Source organism: Branchiostoma lanceolatum, chromosome 2 (assembly GCF_035083965.1).
Source record: "Branchiostoma lanceolatum isolate klBraLanc5 chromosome 2, klBraLanc5.hap2, whole genome shotgun sequence".
Taxonomy (NCBI): Eukaryota; Metazoa; Chordata; class Leptocardii; order Amphioxiformes; family Branchiostomatidae; genus Branchiostoma; species Branchiostoma lanceolatum.
The window spans coordinates 19,029,275-19,052,286 of record NC_089723.1 but is presented as its reverse complement, the minus strand read 5'-3'; the positions used below and the strand labels follow the sequence as shown (position 1 = coordinate 19,052,286).

The 23,012-nt window shown below is 41.9% G+C and overlaps 1 protein-coding gene across 3 annotated transcripts in view; it reads left to right on the top strand.

Moving 5' to 3' along the window:
* Positions 1 to 23,012, top strand: part of LOC136427740 (probable 3',5'-cyclic phosphodiesterase pde-5) — a 69,192-nt gene that overhangs the window by 37,123 nt on the left and 9,057 nt on the right. For 2 of the 3 annotated variants that reach the window (XM_066416856.1, XM_066416858.1), the window contains exons 2-16: positions 5,622 to 5,768; positions 7,388 to 7,452; positions 8,188 to 8,299; positions 8,887 to 8,936; positions 9,590 to 9,627; positions 12,426 to 12,537; positions 13,126 to 13,219; positions 13,484 to 13,542; positions 14,485 to 14,594; positions 15,051 to 15,102; positions 15,599 to 15,750; positions 17,101 to 17,169; positions 17,817 to 17,909; positions 18,101 to 18,169; positions 22,367 to 22,422. In XM_066416856.1, the coding sequence (XP_066272953.1) occupies positions 5,622 to 5,768; positions 7,388 to 7,452; positions 8,188 to 8,299; positions 8,887 to 8,936; positions 9,590 to 9,627; positions 12,426 to 12,537; positions 13,126 to 13,219; positions 13,484 to 13,542; positions 14,485 to 14,594; positions 15,051 to 15,102; positions 15,599 to 15,750; positions 17,101 to 17,169; positions 17,817 to 17,909; positions 18,101 to 18,169; positions 22,367 to 22,422 (1,278 nt within the window). The remainder of the gene's footprint in view (positions 1 to 5,621; positions 5,769 to 7,387; positions 7,453 to 8,187; positions 8,300 to 8,886; positions 8,937 to 9,589; positions 9,628 to 12,425; positions 12,538 to 13,125; positions 13,220 to 13,483; positions 13,543 to 14,484; positions 14,595 to 15,050; positions 15,103 to 15,598; positions 15,751 to 17,100; positions 17,170 to 17,816; positions 17,910 to 18,100; positions 18,170 to 22,366; positions 22,423 to 23,012) is intronic. The other variant, XM_066416857.1, reaches the window with a different exon arrangement.

Sequence of the window (23,012 nt, the reverse complement as noted above, 5' to 3'; positions counted from 1 at the left end):
GTAATCCAACAGAATACCATTATACCCATTTTTGCTTTATCAAGTCTTTAAGGCTACCATTATAATTATACTGTTTAAAAATTGATGAATGGGATAAATAATCAGATCTAACACCTTTCAAGCCATCGTTGAAGAGAACCAAATACCTTTGCACTGCTGTAAAGGTATGAGCTTTCTTGATGTTGTACGAACTTCAGCGTTGATCCTCTTCAGAGCTCGGATATAGAAGCAGAACTTCATTGCACGACAATCGTACGCGGTACAATGCATGGCCACAACTATTAAAAATAGTACAAAATAGAGGTGTAGATTAAAACTTTACATCCCAATGACTAATACAATAAGGGTTAGCATAAGTCTATGATATAATGTTACAATCGAGTGGGGCTAATCATTAGTTTCGGTATTTTTTTCTTAAGACAAAATATATTAACCTATTTTTGCATTGTGATGGTTGTCAATTGAGAGATTTGAGAGATGTGAATAACTTATTATGTAAAACATCATATCTAGAGCATTCCATGACAAACTGAAATTCATCTTCGCCATCTTGTCACGAGAAGCAGGAACACCTTCATTACCATCGTTAACCTTTCTAGTCCTTCGACCACAACGTCTGAGGAATCACATTCTCACAGCGACGTTGTGCACGGTGCACTTTGACAGCACGCTTCACTCTGGCAGAAATCTCATACAATGTTTAATTACATTACATGGAAATAATCTCTCTACGAAACGCTTGAGATTAAAAGTTATGAATATCATCCGGCTGTGCCAACAGACTGTCGCACTTCTCATCCCCTGGCAATACCACATATCATTGCCCGTTCAGCCGCTAGCATCTCTCGGGCAATATTCCGTTGATGTTATCCGAATGTACCTGGCACATATCACTACTAGGTAAAATGCCATTACGTACGCAGTGTGCTTATGTGACATAAGCCCGTGAACCATTGTATTACAAAGATCTCTAGGGACTGCACTGACTTGTTCTATGTGCATAAGCCTTTTAGACCAATGTAGAATAACTGTATATCAAATTACGATATGTAAGATTGTAATAAGTCAGAAACGATTTGAGGATTTAGACGAGTGTCGCTGGTGCATACATCAAAATAAGCGAACTGACTTAACAGAGGGTTGCATGGAATCTTTTTCTGCATAACAGCCCTTCGGCGTGACACTCCAGCTTTGCAGGCTTGCGGCGCGGCAGTAGCTAGTTTTATTACACTCAACGACCTGTCACATCTAACCTTTGCACATCTAACTGCAAGCGTTGCCTAAAGCTATCTAATGAGGATGCTTCTACAGTACTAGGTTGCAACTGTACGATAGTTCTAGAGAGAAACGATTTTCTGAACACCTCATTTTTGCCTTGATAACTCTTGTTTGCATGAAGACATGACTATTTCGTTGTTTTTATCTCCATGAAAAAATACTTTCATGGTGATATTGTTTTGAGTGTGTTTGCGTGTGTGTGTGTATGTGTATGTGTGTGCGTCCGGATGCTTAAAGTCAGCATAACTGAAGAACGTATGGATGGATTGTAATGATATTTGGTATGTGGGTAGGTGTCGAGAGGAGGAAGGTCAGGGTTGATTTTGGTCCCCCTGATTTGTGTCACTGGAACTGCAATGGCGTTTTTGTCAAAATCTTCCAAGGAGAATAACTGAAGAAAGGAGCAACATATTTTCCTGTTATTCAATATGTAGGTAGTTTAGACAGAGATGTAAACAATGAATTGCAAGTCATGCAAAGTGGGACTTAATTTGCATAAGTAATGAGGAAAATCTATATGTCCATTGTAGGCATGCTATGACAGCTGGCACCTGTTGGGTTCGAAAGTGGGTCATAAATTCCCTAGTTTTCTCAGGTGGTATTAGATACTTAGTATTCGATACGTACACCATTAGTCTTTCTGTACATCAAGCAGAGTCTGGACATTTTCTTATGTCTTCGAGTGACAACCATGAAAAGACATCATCCCGTAGATGTCGAAAGCAACAACACAGCTAGCTAGCCGGTCCCACCTTAGACACGGAACCGATCGAAATCTAATAGCCAATATCCTACCAAGGTTAAGCAACAGGTGAAGACCTTATTGACCTTTCTTTCCGCAACAGTAGAGCTTATGGTCGTTAGTGCAGTTGATGAACCCCAGTGGACATCTTCAAACATGGTCATTATTGCCTCGTACTAGGGTGCGGACTGGACTGGGGAGTCGGCGCTTTTGGGGGCCATGGCGAAGGTCAATCAACAAGTGTTCCATGTGCTTCAGCTTATGAATATATCGACAAAGTTGCGTATACGACAGCATGAATGTTGAAGATGATAGAATCTTGGAGAATTTTAATTTGTATTCCTGCAGACGACTTCAACTATGGCCATGTTACATGATATTATATATTATGATAAGGTTAATGTAAAGCCAATCTTACGTTTAACGGCGTACTATCAATTCGACGAAATAGATGTAATAGCAAACCGCAGTACCTCAATAAGATACTGAACTTAATTTTAATGGTTCGTGGCACTTTTTTTTCAAAGGTCATTTTGATTCTTGATGACTAAATGTTTCAAACTGCAATCTCGTTATCGATTCTATTTCAAACAACGCCCACAGCCTTATTTTCATTCATTGTGTACAACTGGTCAATCTAATAGAATATCAGTGAATGGTTTTACAAAGCACCTCTGACGATATCAGACGTGTAGGGTCTTCAGGTATGAAAAATTTAAAAATCACTTTCGGAGACGCTGTCTGGTGTTTCTAACACCGCCGTGGATCAGAGGGCTCACCGTCACGACGCCCTGGGCCCTGTGGACAGGCAATGACGTCAGCAGGGGACCTGTGCGTCAACTGGACTGTGTGAAACGATGAGCCGTTTGCGGGCAAATATCCTCCACCGACTACACATTATGAGGTCGCCGCCCTTAGACGGAGCCGGGGTGACCATAATCTTCAACAAGACAGTCTAGGGTCTCCAGGGTTAGGTATTTTTGACAGAGGACGGGCAGCTGAAAGATTCTATCCATGCTGTAAGCTGCCCTCTGAGCCGGCCTATGGATTGATGCTTTCAACAACTTGAATGTTTGTGCTCTCTGAAAGGCTACAGTCACTTAGTAGATTGCCATTCTGAATTCTGAATTCTCAGCAAGTCCTGATCTGTTTTTTGTACTACCAAATAAACAGTTGCATTATATTACATTATCTAAAACATCTGCGATAGACCACATGACCAAGGTCTATATATCATCAATGGAATACGAAACGCACAAGGAGCCAGTTCACGTCTTAAACTGCATTCCAACCCAGCCTGCCGATAAGACGCCAATCACAAGTAAACGCCTTCTGCATATCAAAACTGTGTTCAAACACATTTTTGAGTAACCAAAGAGGTGAAGGTATATTGATGCTGTTCTTTAGTTTTGTTTGCCCTTTGTTGCTTCCCTTTCTTGTCACAGATGCACAGAACAGTCACTAAATTACAAAACTTGAAGGGACTTTTGCTCTTGGTAAAATCAAAAGCATTTCATTTTACGTACATAGCGGTGAAACAATCCTTGAAACATTGACTGTGTTAGCACCAGTGGTAAGATAATGCTGTTGTGTATAAAATTGTAAGACTCCTTCCTGTTTTAGTACTTACTTGTGCTCACAATACCTGGTGTAAAATCGAAACAAGGTGTTGGCAGACAGTCTGATTCTGTCGGCATCTTTCCAGGAAAGCCTGCTAGCACGCTGTTTGCCTCCGGATTCTCAATTAGTCTGACGCCCACTCCTGGGTTTGGTCCTTTTGCTGCTGGCTCATCAGTGGTCTTCTTTTCATCATCAAATTCTTCCGTGCGAGTTGGTCCGTTGTTTGGTTTTATTCGCAGATCTTTGTACAAAATGATGTTAAGTCAAATATTAGTTTTTATTGATAGGCAATGGCACCTAACTATCTTCACCAGATCACATATGTCATAATACTGTTGCCTTTGATTTGCTATAGAGTATTCAAAATAAGTAGCCATTGGTTACGGGGTACGGAAGTCATTCTATGCAAGACAGTCAACCTTTCGCTATCAGTCTGAAATAGCCCATTCAAGTTTTGATTACCAAGGCCTTGTCCGTCAGTGATCGTTGAGAACCACCCAAACCTACCACCACAAGCAGGGCTCTTCCCTCGGGATTTCTCCCTCCATTAAAACTTAATGTCTCGAAGAAGGACGATACAAATACGTCATTTGACTGATGACAAAGAATCACAAACAGACCCAAAGTCACAGACCCTTGTTTTATAGCCTCCATCGACCTTCTTATTGGCCGGGGTCGTAAAATTCGGCAGAAAGGGGAATGATTTGCCAACAGGCTACGGTAAGGTTGAACACATTACCCCCGCCTACAAATGAAACTCTTTGGTTGCCAAACTCCCTGGAAAATATTTTCTCTGTAGCCGGCGTAGTTAGTCTGGTAGAGACTACTTGTTTTAGTTCTCTGCGACATAATTCTCATTGTAAGGAAACATTTCCAGAAGATGGAGCAACTAGGTCTAGGTCTAGGAATGGATACTTTTTATATGTGTAAAGGAATAAGGGTAATAAATATGTATGGTAGTGTGTCTACGGCCTACAAAAGGCTATGGGACTACCTTTACCGTTTTGTGGTATTTTCATACCTTTCACTCTCTACCCCAGTTGCATAAAAGATCCACTAGTGTCTTAAAGTGATCGCCCTGCCCACTACGTATGTCTTAAAGAAGAAGGACGGATAGCTTGACTATACATAGGTGTACATGCTGTGCTTTTTTGCCACCATGTCTGCCCCCCCCCCCCCTCCCGGTCGTCGTTGCGTAGTTCACGTGGTATCTCACATGTTCTTCTGGCGGCAAGGGGAGCCCAACAAGTCTGATGTATTATTTTTGTTTCTCGTATTTATAGCCCGTCATGGGTGTGGTCATCTTAAAATCAACTCAGTCGCTCATGAAAATTTTAACAACAAACGGAGATATTTCAGTCTCAAGATATGTGCCTTTACATTTGTTCTAAAATTTCAACTCATTTGATGAAAAAATGCCTGTTATGAAACCACATGCATTACCTTTTGACTGCCCCTCGTACAATAGACCATTTATTGGCCATCATTCTCCTATGATTGATGAAATTCCCAGTAACTGCACCGCCCGTCAATGCAATCTAAACCATGCGCATTGTGCCTTCCGGCGTTCACAGCGTTTCAAAGTAGAAATGCCACCGAGGGCCAAGCTCTTTGAAGCCTGAACTTTCCTGGCTTCGGTAAATGCACCTGTAGGCGATATGGCACGGACGCTCTGAATCGGCTAACGGAATTAAGTGTATCAAAGTATAGTTACCTATAGATGTGAGAGAGAAAGCACCTGCAACGTGACTTTAGCTGATCAGCTTTATAACAATTCACTCTTAACAACGCAGGCGCTTTGTGATTCCTAGAAAACACAGGATGTTTTTCAGTGTGGTAGGTTATTAGATATGTCAGTATCTTAACGACACTCATCACCATCATCAGTCGACTGCACTATCAAATTGTGATAGCTTACGAACAGTATACACTGCCACACCCAAACACCAAATTTTATACTTGTGCGTTGGTTGTTTTGCAGGCCTGTCGGTGGACCACGTGCGGCAGTATCTCTATGACAACCCAGAGTTTCTCGACAGCTTCGTACCCGGTACCGTCCCCATGGAAACGCTGGACAGGTGGAGGCTTCAGCGCATGAAGAGGCAGTACCGGCAACAGATGAACAATGGTTCGTACATCTGTCTTTCCCGCTCTTTATGTAGTCTTTGTACTTCGTTGGGGGAGGGGGAGGGGGGAGGACATAGAGAGAGAGAGAGAGGAGGAGGAGGAGGAGAGAGAGAGAGAGAGAGAGAGAGAGAGAGAGGGAGAGAGAGAGAGAGAGAGAGAGAGAAAGAGATCTAGAAAAGGAGAAAAAACTCAGAGTGTATACATGTGTGTGTTTGGATGTGGGGATGAGGTAGGTATGTTGGTGTGTTGTGGTCCAAATTAAGTTCCCAGAATACTGTAGGGATATTTCAAAAGCTTAATGATAATACACAATGACGTTTCATGCGCTAGAGCTGCGATTCACTGAAATGAAAGCGCTCGTTGTCATCACGGCCTCTTTGTCGATATGAAAACCTTAATGATTGATCCGAAAACTAACATTCACGTGCGTGAGTACGCTATATAGCATGTGCATCGTCCCCATACACACTACGTTCAATATGAACTGGTGACCGTACAGTCCTCTAGAAACAACAGACTACATGCGGTGCTGTTGTGTACGAAGATTTATAGACCATGTGCGGAGATAAGCTGTAGTGATTTATGAGTCGTGCTTAATGTTGGGCGCGATATGTTTCATTCATCGACCATAAACGCATCTCGGCGTTAATCGCGTCAAGCAAGCCAAGGTGGAAAGGACAAGTACTGACGGTTTACAGCGAAGATTGACGGTCGATTCGCGATGGTGATAATCCTCCAGCTAAACTGACCTCCTGTGTATTGACACTCTGAGGGTCTCTGATCATTGGCCCTCTATGGCTAAGGTGGCACTGCGGTACGATATGAAAAATGCAAGGTTTCTAAGAAAATTTTCCTCTGGTTTCGTACAAACTGCTCGGTGTCACCGCGTCAGACATTTTGTTGACGGCATGCTCTCGGATGCTTAGTAGCCAGACCAATTATCATTGAAGAGAGTACGTGTTATACATCGAAATACATCGAACAGCTTATGAGCAGCTCTGCCCCATCACCTAACGTTACATAAAATTGTCTCGCTTCTCTTTTGTGTCTGTCACTTTGAGGTCTATGTGCACTTTGAACAAACTAAACAACGTGAACTGTGTGATTTTTTGCTCTGAAACCTCAAGAAAACCTAAAAGGGAGAAAAAATAAATTTATTCACATTGATATGGATGTTGTGTTGTTATGTTATGTTATGTTGTTATGTTGTTATGTTATGTTATGTTATGTTATGTTATGTTATGTTATGTTATGTTATACTATGTTATGTTATGTTATGTTGTGTTATGTTATGTTATGTTATGTTGTTATGTTATGTTATGTTATGTTGTTATGTTGTTATGTTATGTTGTTATGTTATGTTATGTTATGTTATGTTATGTTATGTTATGTTATGTTATGTTATGTTATGTTATGTTGTGTTGTGTTGTGTTGTGTTGTGTTGTGTTGTGTTGTGTTATGTTATGTTATGTTATGTTATGTTATGTTATGTTATGTTATGTTATGTTATGTTATGTTATGTTATGTTATGTTATGTTATGTTATGTTATGTTATGTTATGTTATGTTATGTTGTGTTATGTTACGTAACGCCAATGTTATTCTCTTCCCTTTCTCACAGACATGTCCGGCTCCAGGAGACCGAATGCCGGGCTGCTAAAGCGGACATCGTCACTAAAGATAGGGGTAAGATTTCTGTGGTAATCATATACTTCGACTGCCGCCTTCTGGACGGAAGCAAAATATGATAACATTTATTTCTGTAGGATGCATTCTATGTACCGATAGTTAAAAGATTAGAACAAATCATCGGTGACTTTTGTGATGGTAACAGGAAGTGGATTCAAAAGAACTGAACCTCCTTGGCAACAGCCAGATATTTGTGATGTTTTGGCCTTTGTCTGCTGGGTGTCTTTGCTGCTTAGAGTTAGGCTTCGGGCCATGATTTGACTCACTGTATGATACTATCGGCCTCTCTAATAATAGTATCCACTTTCATTGAGTCTTCGTATATAGCTTGGAACTACTTTGAGAAGATTGATTAGATTACGGATCAATTAGACTCGTTCTCATGAGATAATAGTTCAATTCAGGATGATACCTCAAGCTACCCTATCCTGGGTACCATCCTTCTTAGTTACCGAAAGCTCTCCCTTTTCGCTTGTAAGGCTGTCGGCAGCTCTTACAAGTAAAGACTACAATGAACCAATGGTTACGCTCCTCCTATGGCACTTGCGACAGCTTGCTTTGAATCAAACCGAGATCAAACACCAGTGACGCATGTTTGTGAAAATCGATTCTTGGACCACACGTACATTCTAACAACCCGGTAGTTTGGAGCTGATTCCTTGTCAAAATCACTCAGTAGGGAAATTTTGAGAGTTTGAAACCATTGCTGAAATGTCGTCCTTCCGCTGTCAGCGCTACACCGGCCCGGACAAGCGGGAGCACCTCCATGAGCTGACCGAGCAGATCGGGACTCATCCCAACCACCTGCTGCTGCTCTACGAGATGACGCTCAGCATCAAGATAGGTGGGATACCTTACTGCCATGGTTTGGACCACGATGAACGGGAAGGGAGGGGAAGGGGTAGGATGTGATAGGATAGGAAGGACCGCGAGACCAGAATAAGGGGACTGGACAGTACTAGTTGTTGTCGTTGTTCACCTTGTAATGTCTATATAGCTAGTGGCATATAGGTCATTAAGTTTCCGTGCTGTTTCTGTAGCTGGGTATATTTTACAGGAAGGGGTTGCTAGCCCGTACCCTTTAACATACAGGAGGCACTTTCTCGAACACGGTTCCCCAATTTTATGTCCCTTCCGAAAGACGGGTGCAGCCCCAACCGAGATGCCCTTCCAATGATTTAAACCGGGGTCTCCCAGTTACCAATAGTAAATGTAATTTGAACCAGGAGCTCAACTGTGAGGCTGCTACCAATTGAGCTTCAGGGAAATCTCCGACAGTACTCGGGTATTACGTAACTACAAAAGGGAGATAAGAAATGGGAAGGATTGGCACAGTGGTTTACCTTTCATGTAATTTTACGTCATCCTAATTATAAAATGAGAACTCCTATGAACACAGATCATGACGAGCGTTCTTTCCTACATGTACAGCCACCAACGCTGATGGCTTCAACGCGTACGGGATAGACGACAACGGAGAGGTAACACTTAGTTTGTACTTATACCTTAGGTCATGTTGATTCCATTATATGGATTACATCCTCACGCGCATCAATTTTCGTCGGTTTAAAAAGGTTTTCAGCCATACAGTAAATCGTAAAAAGTAGCTACAAAATGAGAAAATACATGCTGTAAATGGCAAAGAAACATTTCGGAAAACGGGTATTTATGTCGTAGAAAAATCAGATACTAATGTCGTAGAATGACAAAGTCGATTCCAGAGTCATCTGAAAGGACAGAAATGAAGAATATATATTTCAGTATACCAGATTCTGTGTGTTTAGTTTTGTTCCAGACCACGTAGATTTCATAGTGAAGGCACCTTTTTTTCGATCTTTTCTTATTCACACGCTCGCATCAGTTTTGGGGTCCCCAGAGGATGTCATCCATAAAATCAAATCAACATGGCCTTGGTATTGATACAGCTCAAATTCGAATAAAATATACATTAATAAGTGTTTCGTGCATTTTGATATTACCTGCGATATCTATGCTACGTTAGTTCACTGTCAATTTGTTTCTCTGAGACTCACGATAAATCAAAACGTGATGAAGTTGTATCTGTTTGACGAAGTGGTTAAATGTCCCAGTGGAAGAATTTTCATCTTCACATCGATGTTGTTGTCCTTTCCAGGAGATTTTCCTGATCATTCCAGACGCGCTGGAGCCGGAGTAAGTCACACACATTATTCAACGTCTGACGTGATTGGTCACATGTCACTAGTACCCTCACATCATTCAACGTCTGACGTGATTGGTCACATGTCACTGGTACATTTGACGTCGTCATACATCACTGTCAGTCTCGCGTATTTTTGCATTTTGAGATTGTGTTGATTTCTTGCGAGAAGCTGACAAGTTGGTTTTATGTAAGGGACTAGAATTGGTCGCGTTCTTCTAAGCAATAGCAACGTGCCATTTAGTTGGTCTTTTTTTATATTAGTAAGAACCTTGGTTGTAACAAGCCATCTTGTTGGTCACTAGTCGTCGGTCAGTCCTCTATTGCATTGCTTGTTTCATAATCATATCTGAAAAGGACCATTTGTAATCGTGAAGATAACCATTCTAGCATGACCCACTCTACTCAAGTAAACTTGCATAGCGAACAAAAATAGCTGATGATTGACATCCACACTTATGTGTGTAGTGAGTATTATGGATGCTGATGTATTGCAAGACTCCCAGTGAAACGTTGGCGTCAGTTGGCCATAGAAAAGGTTACATCACAACCAGGTTATTAGTTAGGATCATTACAGCCATATCAGTTTGTGAACCCGCCACAGAACTGAAAACCCTGTCCCTGTAAAGGTGACCCGTAAGCTTGTGGCTTTCATAACGTGTCCAAAATACATTCTTACTTTCTCACTATTCCAGACCATGGGGAAATAATTATGTGTAAGTTTTGTACAATAAACGCAGTGGAAAATGAAATACATTTCATTTGCCAATGCCCTCTATATGAGGCCGAAAGAAACGATTTATATAAAACAGCTTCCGTTAATTCTCCTAGCTTTTACCATTTGAATAGCTTACAAAAATCCATATCAGCACTAAAATCAACAAACCCACTTACAATGAAAAACGTGGGTCTCTTCATTTTCCACTGCCTTCAAAAAAGAAGTCAGACCCAACCATAGTCAACCTTAGTTAACTTAGAACTTTGACAGTAGTCTAGATAACTATTTTTGATTCCCATGTATTCCCATGTACTTGTTTGTCTGCAATTAGCCTTCGGGCATGAACTTGCAATAAAGTTATTATTATTATTAAAATCCCGCATGGCACAGAAGCAGTCGGTAAATTCGTCTTCGACGGTCTCAAAAGAAGAAGTGAAAACCAACTAGACTGGCCGTCATTTGCTTTAAGAGCAAATTCAGGATGTTTCGCCCATACTCCTCATGCAAGAAGTGGGCTGTCCCAAAATAACTCCTGGGCAAATCCAAGTTTCTGCATAATTTATGCAAATGAGGTCCTCATGAGCAGAAGTTATGTCCAGGTGCTTTCACCTTTCCTACATGTACCTACATGTTCAAGATGACATCCGCAGCTTTTACAGTAAGGGGAATACAACATCATGCATAAATTATGCAAGTGAGGTCCTCATTAGCATATGTCATGGCCAGGCGTGTGCACCTTTCCTAAAGCTACCTACATCTCAAATATGACATCTGCAGCTTGTACGGTAAGGGAAATACAAGTTTCTGCATGAATTATGCAAAGGAGGTCCTCATTAGCATAATTTTTGGCCAGGTGCATTCACCTTTCCTAATGGTACCTACATCTTAAAGATGACATCCGCAGCTTTCACGGTAAGGGAAATACAAGTTTATGCATGAATTATGCAAATGAGGTCCTCATTAGCATAATTCATGGCCAGGTGTGATCACCGTTGCTAACGGTACGTACATCTCAAATCTGACATCTGCAGCTTTTCCGGTAAGGGAATTACAAGTTTACGCATAAATCATGCAAATGAGGTCCTCATTAGCATAATTTATGGCCAGGTGTGTTCGCCTTTCCTAAAGGTACCTACATCTCAAAGATGACATCCGCAGCTTTTACGGTACATTATGCAAATTTGGTCCTCATTATCATAATTAATTGTCAGGTGTATTCACCTGTCCTATAGGTACCTACATCTCAAATATAACATCCGTACCATGTAACATAAGGTACATATAACTTTCTGTAATACCATTTTTATAGTAGAGGTACCCCCTGACATCTGCTTGGTTTTAACTCCCAGACAGTAGGAGGGCTTATGTTACAAGATGACCTAGTTGTGAGAAAATAACCAAAAATTCCATCAAAAAATTGCAAAATAAATCATTTTGAAGTAGTGTATACCAAAAAAAATTATGGGGTCCTTTGGGTAAATATCCAATGCACAACTAAACCAAATTTCAGGTCCTTAGGTTTGAACACCACGGCACTGGAGGCCATAATGTGCGACTTTTGTCGGAAAATGACCAAAAAACCTCGATAAAATCATTTTAAAAACTTATATGAAAAAAATTTTAAAAAGGGTCTAGGGGTATACACAAACTCTACCTCCATACCAAATTTCAGCTAATTTGGTCGACGGACGACCGAGAAGAAGCGATTTGAAGATTTGACAGGAGAAGAAGAAGAAGGAGAAGAAGAAGGAGAAGAAGAAGAAGAAGAAACGTGACAAAAACAATATGTTTCGTTGGCGAAACATAACAAAACTAGCTTGGTGTATATCTCAAAATATAGTATAACATAGGAAGTAGTATCACCTTATTTATTATTCTTATATTGATATTACATGTACTTGCAATAAGCCCTTGGGCATGTATTTGCAATACTCTTATTATTACACCTAATATATATTCATAAAAGGGACCACAAAAAGTTGCATTCCTTCCATGTTATCTTAGTTCCTTTTTTTAGGTTTTTAGGTTACAGCATACATTTCTGGCTATCATTTTGTTTCCCTCCTCACACAGAGAGAGTGATGAGGAGGTGTCTGCGCCCAGCTGGCCGGTGTGTGAGGGGACAACTGTAGCCGCTTACGTCGCCGCCACGTCTCAGCCGGTCAAGACAACACACGTTCTTGGGGTACGGATTTACACCCAGAGATAGCCCTGTGATATATATATATATTGCGCAGATTTACCTTACAAAAAGAGGCTATTGCAGCAAATAGAATAGCGTTTTGGCAGTTTTCGGCAAAGCATATAACAAACAAACAAACACACACTGACGAATTGTTTGTCGGATGGATTGGAAGTGAATCAGAACTGAGAAAGGCTATTTCCTGTAAAACTTCAGGGACGACCCAAAACACACATGCCCAACAACCCTTGCTTGACCGTCCCAGTGCACAGTGATCAGAGATGCTGCGTTATGAGTGGTACTGTACATGCACCATGAGACCATTAAAACTAATGGGGCTCGATTTTTCCTCTTGAAGCAAGAACGTACGTGATCTTAAAAGTCGAGTTATGACAGCATTTCTGCACAATAACTGGGTGAAATGTTGTGACCGCCTTCCGACTTTGCAATGTCTGACTTCCGTGGTTAGTTACAAATCAATGCAATAGATGGTTTGCACTGTTGGAACGTTACACGAGCGAAGATTCTAGATGTCTTTTGAACTGATGGATAGTTCCAAATGTAGACTTACACTGTGTGTTTCCACCACAGCACGACCAGTACCCAGAAGGCCTTGGGGCCAACTGTGCTGCGGCCAGCTCCATCCTGTGTCTGCCCCTCCTGAGGTCTAACGGAACCCTGGCCGGTACGCATGCGTCACTGTGGTACAAATCTCGTTCACTGAAGAAAATTCTTGGATTGTACAAAGGATAAAGAAAAGAAGTAAGAGCAAAGGTTGAAGGAAAAGGTGAAATTTGCCGACAGCTTTGGAACTAGAAATGCTTAGTTTGACATGCGGACCCAAGTTATAGATTTTCTTGCAACGACTACGAACAGAACACGAAGGACGAATTATGTTAAAAGAGAACCATCTGTGATTGATTTTTGTTGCTCGTACTTAATCCAACAGGCATTGCCGAGCTGTACAGGACCATAGGGAGCCATACTTTCAGTGACGAAGAAGAAGAAGTGAGTTATGATCAGATATTCCAAACATGTCATACATTCTACTGATGACTTAGATATACAGATATGCTTATTTGCTCACACCATACATCTAAAGCCACGCATGCGCAATGTGTAATCTTCAGCACGAAGAAAGCGTTTCTCGGCGTTGAAGAGCATCAAAGAATGCCGCTCGTGATGACGTGAATGTTCGTTAACCTCCGTAATGGTACAATTTTGCAACGTCAAAGTCGACCTTTCCGCAAGCTGCTATTTCAAGATGAAAGAAGTCGGCAATCAATGCTCAACGCTTCAACTACATTGATCGTGACATGTGTTAGAAGTACTGGTCCACATAGACGACGTTAACTCGGACGATTTGCACACGAACGTTTACAACTGACGTTAATGCTACTGAAACGTTGACGTGCGAAGAAGTTTTTTCAACGACACTTACAACTTATGTTATCCTAAATATAAAGGACAAAAGTGGCTGTTATAATTGCATCCCGACTTCTAGCTGTGTTAACCCAACCCAGTCTTTTTCCCGGTGTGAAGCCAAATTTCTGTCCCTGCCAAATAAATGCCTCAACATTGCTAAGGGCTTTTTAGAATACCCGAGGCGTGTCACACTCCAAGGCTTAATTGTGGCATGGTAATTTTCAAGCAGAGTCCTGATAGGATTTTGGGAGGAGAGGTAGCGCTGTGCAGGCTAACCCTAACCCTAACTCGACCCTAACCCTAATCACAAGCCCTAACCCTAAACCTATCCCCAACCGTAACCCTAACTCCACACATGAGCAATACCCTACGTAGCAGAAATCTGACGGGCAGAAATTTGGCGTCCCACCGGATCCCTAAAAACGGTAATGGCACCTGATACTGGTGAAAGTTGCGACACGATGTTCTAAAACAAAAGGTGCTTTAAAGTAGAGTGAGTGATTGCCCCATCTTGTCCGTCCCCAGACAGCCAATACCATTCTGCTGTGGGGAGGGCTGGCCCTCCATAACGCGGAGATGGTCGACATGATGATGAAACAGAAACAGCTGAATGACTTCTTGTTGTCGGTCACAAGGTGAGGCATCATAACACAGGACTTCATACAATCGCACCTAAACAACACTTACAGATATACAAAATCATAATCTTAATGTCTATTGCCAGTTTTTCTCTCGTGAGGTGATAGAATAACTGTTCAGCACCAAGGACAAGTCATCGTTGTAACGTGAAGGAATCATGAGTCAAATTCTTTCATGCACCTAAACCACCCTAAATAATATACAAGTCATGAAATAATATAGTTCCTTGCCAGATTTTCTCTCATGATGTGATAGAATAACCGTTCAGCACCAGGGACAGATGAGGTTTTGTGATGTGAAGGGATCTAGTTTTAAGTTTTGTCATGCAATATTCTCCTTATCTATCTTCATCATGTTTGTAACAAAATCGTTCTCGTAAATTAAGCGTAGGCCTTTAACGACAGCGCGTTTTACACGTTGATTACCAAATTGTCCTTTGTCGATCTCTGTAGGTCCATCTTCCAAGACATCGTCAGTATGGACACCGTCATCATGAAGATTATGGTAATTCTGCATACTTACTTTGAGAGCTGCTCGGTTGGAAATGTGGTCCATTCATGCAAATGACAATCGGCAGTGTAGTGCTATCATTTATGGCACAATTACGTCATGTATGGGATGTACGAGGACTGTTATGTAAAGATTTGGCAAGACCCACTTTTGTTCTTATCGCAAGAAACTAAATTGCACATGTGTGATAATACAAATATCTACAATATCTGTACAGTACAGAAATTCCTTGTTTCAAAATTGCCACAACAAGTTATGATGGTCTCAGCACTAAATCACCATGTCTGTTTATGACTATCTGTTATGCAGTGCCATTAAAAGTTCTATGGCGTTATTTCACATATTTGCGGTGTTTTTGATCCTGTACAACGGTTCGGTGATCCAAAACAGTAAACTGTTCCTCTGTTTGAAGATTAGCATATCAACTTAACATTATCTTGGTCCTTATTATACATATAGATTCATCATGTCCTTCTTACTGTTCTGCCAGAACCACGCCCAGAAGCTGGTGACTGCTGATCGCGCCTCGCTTTTCCTTGTTGACAGCAAAACCAACGAGTTGTACGCCCGGATCTTTGACGTTGGGAGTGATGTGAGCCTGGACGAACCCGAGGGAGAAAAAGTAGAGAGGAAGGAAATAAGGTAAGACTTATATCTACATGTCTCTCCTTATGACGTCTTGCACATCCCAGTGGATATACCCTGCAGCCCAACTGGCACATCTGGTATCAGCACACAGTCTTTCGTGACGGAGCGGTATGAAATAGGGCGCCCTAAACCTTGAACCGTATATAAAAACATTAACGTGAAAGCCAGCGAGGCGAAGACTTGACTGTATGGTAGTATAATAAGTGCGCTTTTAGATCGTACGAATGAGATTGTGAAGTTTTCCCATTGGACGTATAAATGCGCGTGACCTTTGCAGCTGCCTACCGGGGTGAGTCGGCTGCAGTTCCGTATGACTCGGTATGACCCATTTCAAAGTGGCCGTCAAAATCTTAATAAGCATAATTTTCTTTTGGTTTTCAGTTTATATTTTGTAGATTGTGCTCTCAACTTTAACATATTTCAACGTGATTTTCTATGGTACCCTACTAAGTCAATATCTGTCACTTTGTGGTCCTTAACTATTGAAAACCCCTGGGCCAGAAACTGTTCTGCTACCACCATGTGTGTGATGTTTTAAAAATGGATGACAAAGCAGGGTCAAAGGTCTCGATCCCAGAATGCAATCCGTTGATGATCAAGCTGTGATAAGTTCAACAGTATTCTATATCTATTGTTTCTTTATAAAATGGTTACTCAACACAGTTTAAAAGCAGGCTTGATTGAACTGAATAAGTTGCTTTTTTTTGCTTCCGGATCTCACAGACTGCCAAAATCGACAAGCAATTACAACGTTACCACCGGCTGCGTTCTTCGGCAGAAGTCGTTGGCAAGAACAGTAACTAATTCCTTCCTTCCAGCTAATTAGACTTGTGTGGTAGATACTGCAGAAGACCGAGGCTGACAGCCACGACATTATCAATTTGCGCGGAAGCGTGTATATGTGCAATCCGTAAGGAACAACCTAGCGTGTCGGCCAAAAATAGACTCTCAGGGATATTCCACTTACTATCACCAGGGGACGACATGTCGTAAAGAGCCGCAAAGTGCTTGAGACTTGAAAGTGTGCTGAAATATCTTGCCAAAACATTCCTAATCCGATGGAGCAGCAGGAAAACTTGTGATACATTGGGTTACTCCCGGCTTTAGTTCCGCATCACGACAGCAGTAGTCGTAAGCATCATATATGTTCTTGTTGTTAATTTTTCACAGCTTGTTCACATCCATTTCATTTATTCATTACTCGCCATCAATGTCTTTGTCTATCCCTCCATTAACTTACCAGTTTCTAAATGAAACGGGCTTTCAACTGTTGAAAAGTTCAAAGTTAGTTGTTTTGGACAGAAACAGAGTTGATAAACATTTTGCACACCTGCACATTTTCAGTGGGGGGACGTCCAACACTGACGAGGAGTTTGGACGAGAATTAACACACGTGAACAAGATTGACATCAGGTAACACACGGACATGGCGACCAGTAGTGAGCAGGTCCAGCACACCTAACACATTGTTGTTGAAGTTTGTGCCCAATAGTTAGTAGTTGTGTGTAGTAAGTAGAAACGTTTTAGACTTTGCCAGACGTTGATTTAGATTTAAAACGTTGAGTCCTGTGACCTGAATGGGACAAGAAAAACGAGAAACATGATGACCATATGATAGTGACGGTTTACTGCTCCCCACCTGACTCACCCCACACCACCGAGATAACTCTTGGAGCTACCCCACCTGTCCTGACGCCGACCGTCTTCACGTGCACACCTTCATGTGACGTTGATGTCCACTAATGACACCTGATAACCTTCCATCAGTCCACACCCTCCTTCCACACGTTAAGTACAGCTTTCGCACCGCCGGGGGAGGGGGGCATTGTCATCGTACATCTTTCATCAAATCATCACTATGTGTGTAAATAATCTTTGACATCCTTGCTTTGTACTGTCGATGTGCTGGATGACGAGTTATTTTCATATCATATATATGTTTGTAAAGGTAGCCAAAGATTCTATGATCTTGGGAGTGAATGACAAACGCGATGATTTTACGCTGTGGATGAGCCCCTGTCTAACGTCTTATGATGTATCTCTGTTTGCTCCCTGTGTAGGTTTCCAATGGACAGGGGAATCGGCGGCCATGTAGCCACGACCGGAGAGACTCTCAACATCAAAGACGCGTATCAGGACGGGCGCTTTAACAGGTACATCTTGGTCCTAAATATAAAAACACAGTTCAGCGCTAACATGCATATTGTATTCATGTGACAAACATTATTGTGAAAATAGCCTTGTATTTTTAGCAGCATGTTTTGATTATATGACACTGCAGATAAGATGCAGTCCATGCCTTATCAGCAAGGGGGCATTGCGAACCGTTTCATATATTTTGCAGGGACGTGGACTTACAGACTGGCTACCACACAAAGACCATTCTGTGTATGCCTATCTACAACAGGGGAAGGTGAGGAAAAGTCTTTACATGTCTAGCCCTTTTCTAGTACATAAAAAGTACAATCATCACCTGCACGAAAGAGATCAAATCAAGTGAATTCTGAAGTAGCCGCCATGTGATACTCCCGGTTTGTCCTGAACATTGTATATCAAGAGATAGCTCCTGCGACCTGACAGTGAACCTGCACTTTGTTACCATGTCGCTTGTAGGCATTACTTGCACGTCTGTAACGACACTGCTCTGTTCATAATGTTGAACAGAGATGCAGTTCTCCAAAATTCACACGGTGGCGCTTTAAACATACACGTCCCTGGTGCTGAAAGTGATGTGGTTAGTATCGTGTAAATGCCCTTACATTTTTACTGCGAGTTGTTAACGTACATGTATCTCATGTTGAAAGACAACTGTTGGATTTATGATAATGTAAGCACGAGTATACTTAGAAATACTCGAGTTAAAATGGAATGAATTTTTGAAGACCGCTGGGCTATTGTCCTTTACGTTCACCACCATTAACATTGTACGGTATTGTATGATAAGTCCACGAGTCAGCATAAGAACACCACTTTCATTTTGTTTGCTTCATGTGTCGTTTCAACAAGATAAAGCTAGACCACTCCACATAGTACCCAAGGATTATAACGCTTCTAAGATGAGTTGTGGACAAGCTGTTTTGATACGTGATCGGCTCAGCCTTCAGCTGCAACTTGTAGTGCACTTCAAAGCGGGTCAGACAGGCCGTCACCATCCATCTCTGCCCACCAGCCATTAGAAGTAACCCGACCCGGCACAACTTCGCGCGGTGGATGAAAAAGGCAATTCCAATCAAGAAACGGCCCTCCTCGCACGGAATTCCCCGAATACCTATCAAGCATTAATAACTCCATACAGACAGGCATTGGCGCTTTGAGCTATTAGGTCTTTTCGTAAGTGCTTTAAACTTTACTTTCGAGCTATTCTCTGTATGAAGGATAGTATTTCTTTTGGTGTGTTAAGCCGCCAGGAAGAATCTCTCATTGAGTACATGTTGTTAGGCAAGCAACATGTCGTTACCTTTTCAACATTAAGGCTGAAGGTATATACTTACCTCGTAGTTGTGACCTGATAATCAGAGATTTAATGCCTTAGGAAAGCCGTATAGATAAGTGTCCAGTTATGAAAGACAACATCCGCAACATGTGATAGTGTGGTGTTAACTGTGATGTGGGTTTTAGGGAGGCGTCTCAATTACTTTCACAGTGTCAGTTTTCTTACTAATAGACCACAAATAGATATGCAGAGAATCATCACTATATGATACAATTACAAAACACGACCGAGATGTACAGTGAAACATCGTGGATGAAGAATTTGGCGTCCCTTTTCGACGCTTTACTTCTTGAGGTAGTTTTCTTGAATGTCACCCAAGCCACTGAGCCCAAGCGTTCGAACGTTATATGAAGCTTCACATTTGGTTTTCATATTGTTTTTAAAGAATCACATAACTTCTACCATGAGTTAGTTTAATCGCCGCTTTCCGAACGGAATCTGTTATTCGAAAATGTAACATTCTTCATGACTAGCTCTACCTTACTATTTCATCTAACCAGAGATGCCTATCTTAACGTAAAGCGACATTCCAAAGTATTTAACGTCGTTCCAACACTGCTAGAACAGGCTAGCGAGACCGCAGTTATGCCTAACTACACAGGTTTGTGTCCTGCTCACAATTCATCACGTCTCCACAAAAATGCAGGGTAATTAAGCCTCCACCCTGAATCATCGCCCGTCCACATCCATTGTCGGTAACCTGATACTTTAAGAGTTTTGCCGTTTAGCGGGACGTCAGGGTTGGTACGTGTCACGGAATCCCCTCGTCACAAATCACCGGCGACTCGCCGAGGGAACAGCCTCTCGGGGGGGAACGCGGAGCAACTTTTTGTCCTGGAGTGGAAGAAGTTTTTTAAGTCTTTGTCACAGTCGTGGAAAGTTGCCAAAGTGGCTAGAGTTTTACTGGTTGATTAATAACTCTCTACAATATACTCAAACCGTCTGGTAGGACAATAGTGAGCATCACGGAATCTAACCGCACGCTTTCACTTTTGTATTAACAATTTCTAATACTGTACCCCTTTCCACTCCGTCGGCGACCACGCTACGACCGCTGAGCGAGCAAAAAATTTGACAAATCGCTCAGCAAATTTCATAGATTAAGTCTTTTTACGCTTTGCATGTTTTCTTGTCTTTTGAATCGTAAGCTTACATCGTGTACCATGGTCCAATTACAAAATCAAGGGTCACACAAATCCGGTTTTGCCTTTTTGGTCGCTGTACAGTCGTTCAGCGATCGTCATCTAATGGCCTAAACGATCATATTCCATACATATTGAAAAAAATCCTTCTGACTCAATCCTATCTGTTTTCATCCCTTTCCACATAACATTATTTTCTGTACACAGCAAAAAAAAGATCATTTGTAAAAGAGTACCCAGGCAAATTCTTGGTTTCTGCATGATGTCTAATGACTCTGCCCATCCAGTCACTCCCCCCCCCCCCACAGGAGCCGCTGTGTCAGACTAATCTGTTCCCCCATCCGTGAAGACCCTTCGGGGACAAGCAGCGCCGTAACAGGATCCCGTGTTTTACTTAATCATCAATTAGGGCCGTCGTTAATTTTTAATCACAGAGAAGCGAGCGGGGCGATGCACGCCACACTGACAAACTGACGTTCCCACGGTGGCCATCCGGTACTGCAGAGCGGTACAGCGCTGGGGAGTTGTCAGTTGTAAATTCGTCACACTGGCAAATATATCCCTCAAGGACAGTGCTATACTCTTCCTATATCAGCCTTATGGGGGGGGGGGTGACGCATTCATGACTTACTAAGAGCGCTTTCGATCAAAGTGTGTCATTGTATCATATAGCCATGCCATTCGACTGGGAACAACAGGAAAACAACACAATCTTTCGTCTGATTGCTGAAAAAAACATATTTCACTATGTCACCTATCTGATATATTCTGTATCGAACAAAAAGTGCATATACCACAAGAGGGATGAGTTTTGGATTCGGCAGCACGTTTTGATCGAGACCCAACCGACACAACCTTTAGCGAGTGCAGCAGTTGGCATAGTATAAAGGCAGCATATCTAAATTTGTAGTTGGCTTATCTATCCAACCAGGCCGGCAAATAAAAGTTCATTATATCCATCGTTATTCTTTGGCACTGCGCTATCTACTATCTATTGCATGTTCTTTCTTCAACGTCACTCACATTAGGAAATCAATTCATGACCCTGTTAGTCTTCAGCAGCATCGTTCCTCCATTGTTACTCAATCAAACTTGCGCCGATTTCACCAAGCGTTGTTGACGTGTCGATAAATAGGTTCCGTTCTTGCCGTGCTATCAATCACGCTGTTGCCACCGGCGAACAATGAAGTACATTAGCCTAAACCACCGACAAGTCCGGCGCCACCCCAGCCCATTGTCCTCCAATTATGCACCTGTAATTGTTGTAAAATGTCTTCGTAAAATGCAGACGAGGAGCCTAGCCCTTAAATCCTTTCTCTCCGCAAGCCCATTTGTTCATATTGTTTGAAAGCGCGCGCCCATTAATCTTCCAGCGGGTGTATTGTTGTCCGATTCCGCCTGCATTATGTGCGAGTTGTTCGCCATTGTGCGGAGCAACCTTCAGTGATGCGCGCCACACCCTCCCATCTGGTAGCTGGCGGGCGGCTAATGGCGCGGGCATTGTTCTGGTTCGAGAATGATGACTCCGCAAATAGAACGTAGCAGCTTTAAATATACAGACCCGCACGAAAAGCACAACAGAAATAGCCTTGAAAGATTCGGAAAACGTAAAAGTCAAAAGTCGTCTATTCACACCTACAAGAACACTGACTGATGCCTTAATGGCGTCCTAGCGCTTATGATTTTATCGGTTTGACAAGTCTATCATGAAATATCATATCACAAAAACTTAACATCATTTATCCTTTAAAAAAAATGTCAACGCTATGTTTGTTTTGTTCAAGACATTGTTATGCAATGTAATGGGGTATAAAGCCCTTTAAGTGAAAAAAAGTTCTAGACGGTCTTTAGTACATTCAATGAAAGGTTATAGCTGTTGATAGACAGATGCCGAATCAAACAGTATGCTTCATGTTCCAGTGATAAATGCACATTTCTACATGTTCTAACTGTCCCCCTTTCCGTCCTCCTGTAGTGTCATCGGTGTCGTGCAGATGGTGAACAAACTGGCTGGACCATTCTCAACAGCCGGCAAGTACGAAGTGTCGCGCCAATAACCAAACAACTATCTATGCAAAGTAGTAGTTGACGTTACTCAAGCAACTGGACAAAATTTGGAATCAGTCAGACGTTTCAGACAGTATCCGTCACTGACGCTGTCTATGAAACCATTCTCAACGGCCGGTGAGTACGAACATCAAAGTGTCAAGTCAAGAACCAAACAACTGTCTATGCAAGGTAGCAGTTGACGTTACTCAAGCAACTGGGTAACATTTGGAAACAGTCAGACGTTTCAGACAGTATCCGTCACTGAAGCTGTCTGAAACAGCCGGTAAGTACGAAGGTCAAAGTGTCGAGTCAAGAACCAAATAACTGTCTATGCAAGGCCTTAAGGTAGCAGTTAACGTTACTCAAGCAACTGGATAGAATTTGGAAACGGTCAGACGTTTCAGACAGCATTAGTCACTGACGCTGTCTGAATCGTCTGACACTCTGACCGTCTCCAAATTTTATCCAGTTGCTTGAGTAAGTATTATTCTGCGTATCTTATTACCTGGATGTCTAACCTTCATCGACTACAACTGTCTCCCTTGTGAAACATTAGCAATATGACTGGTGAT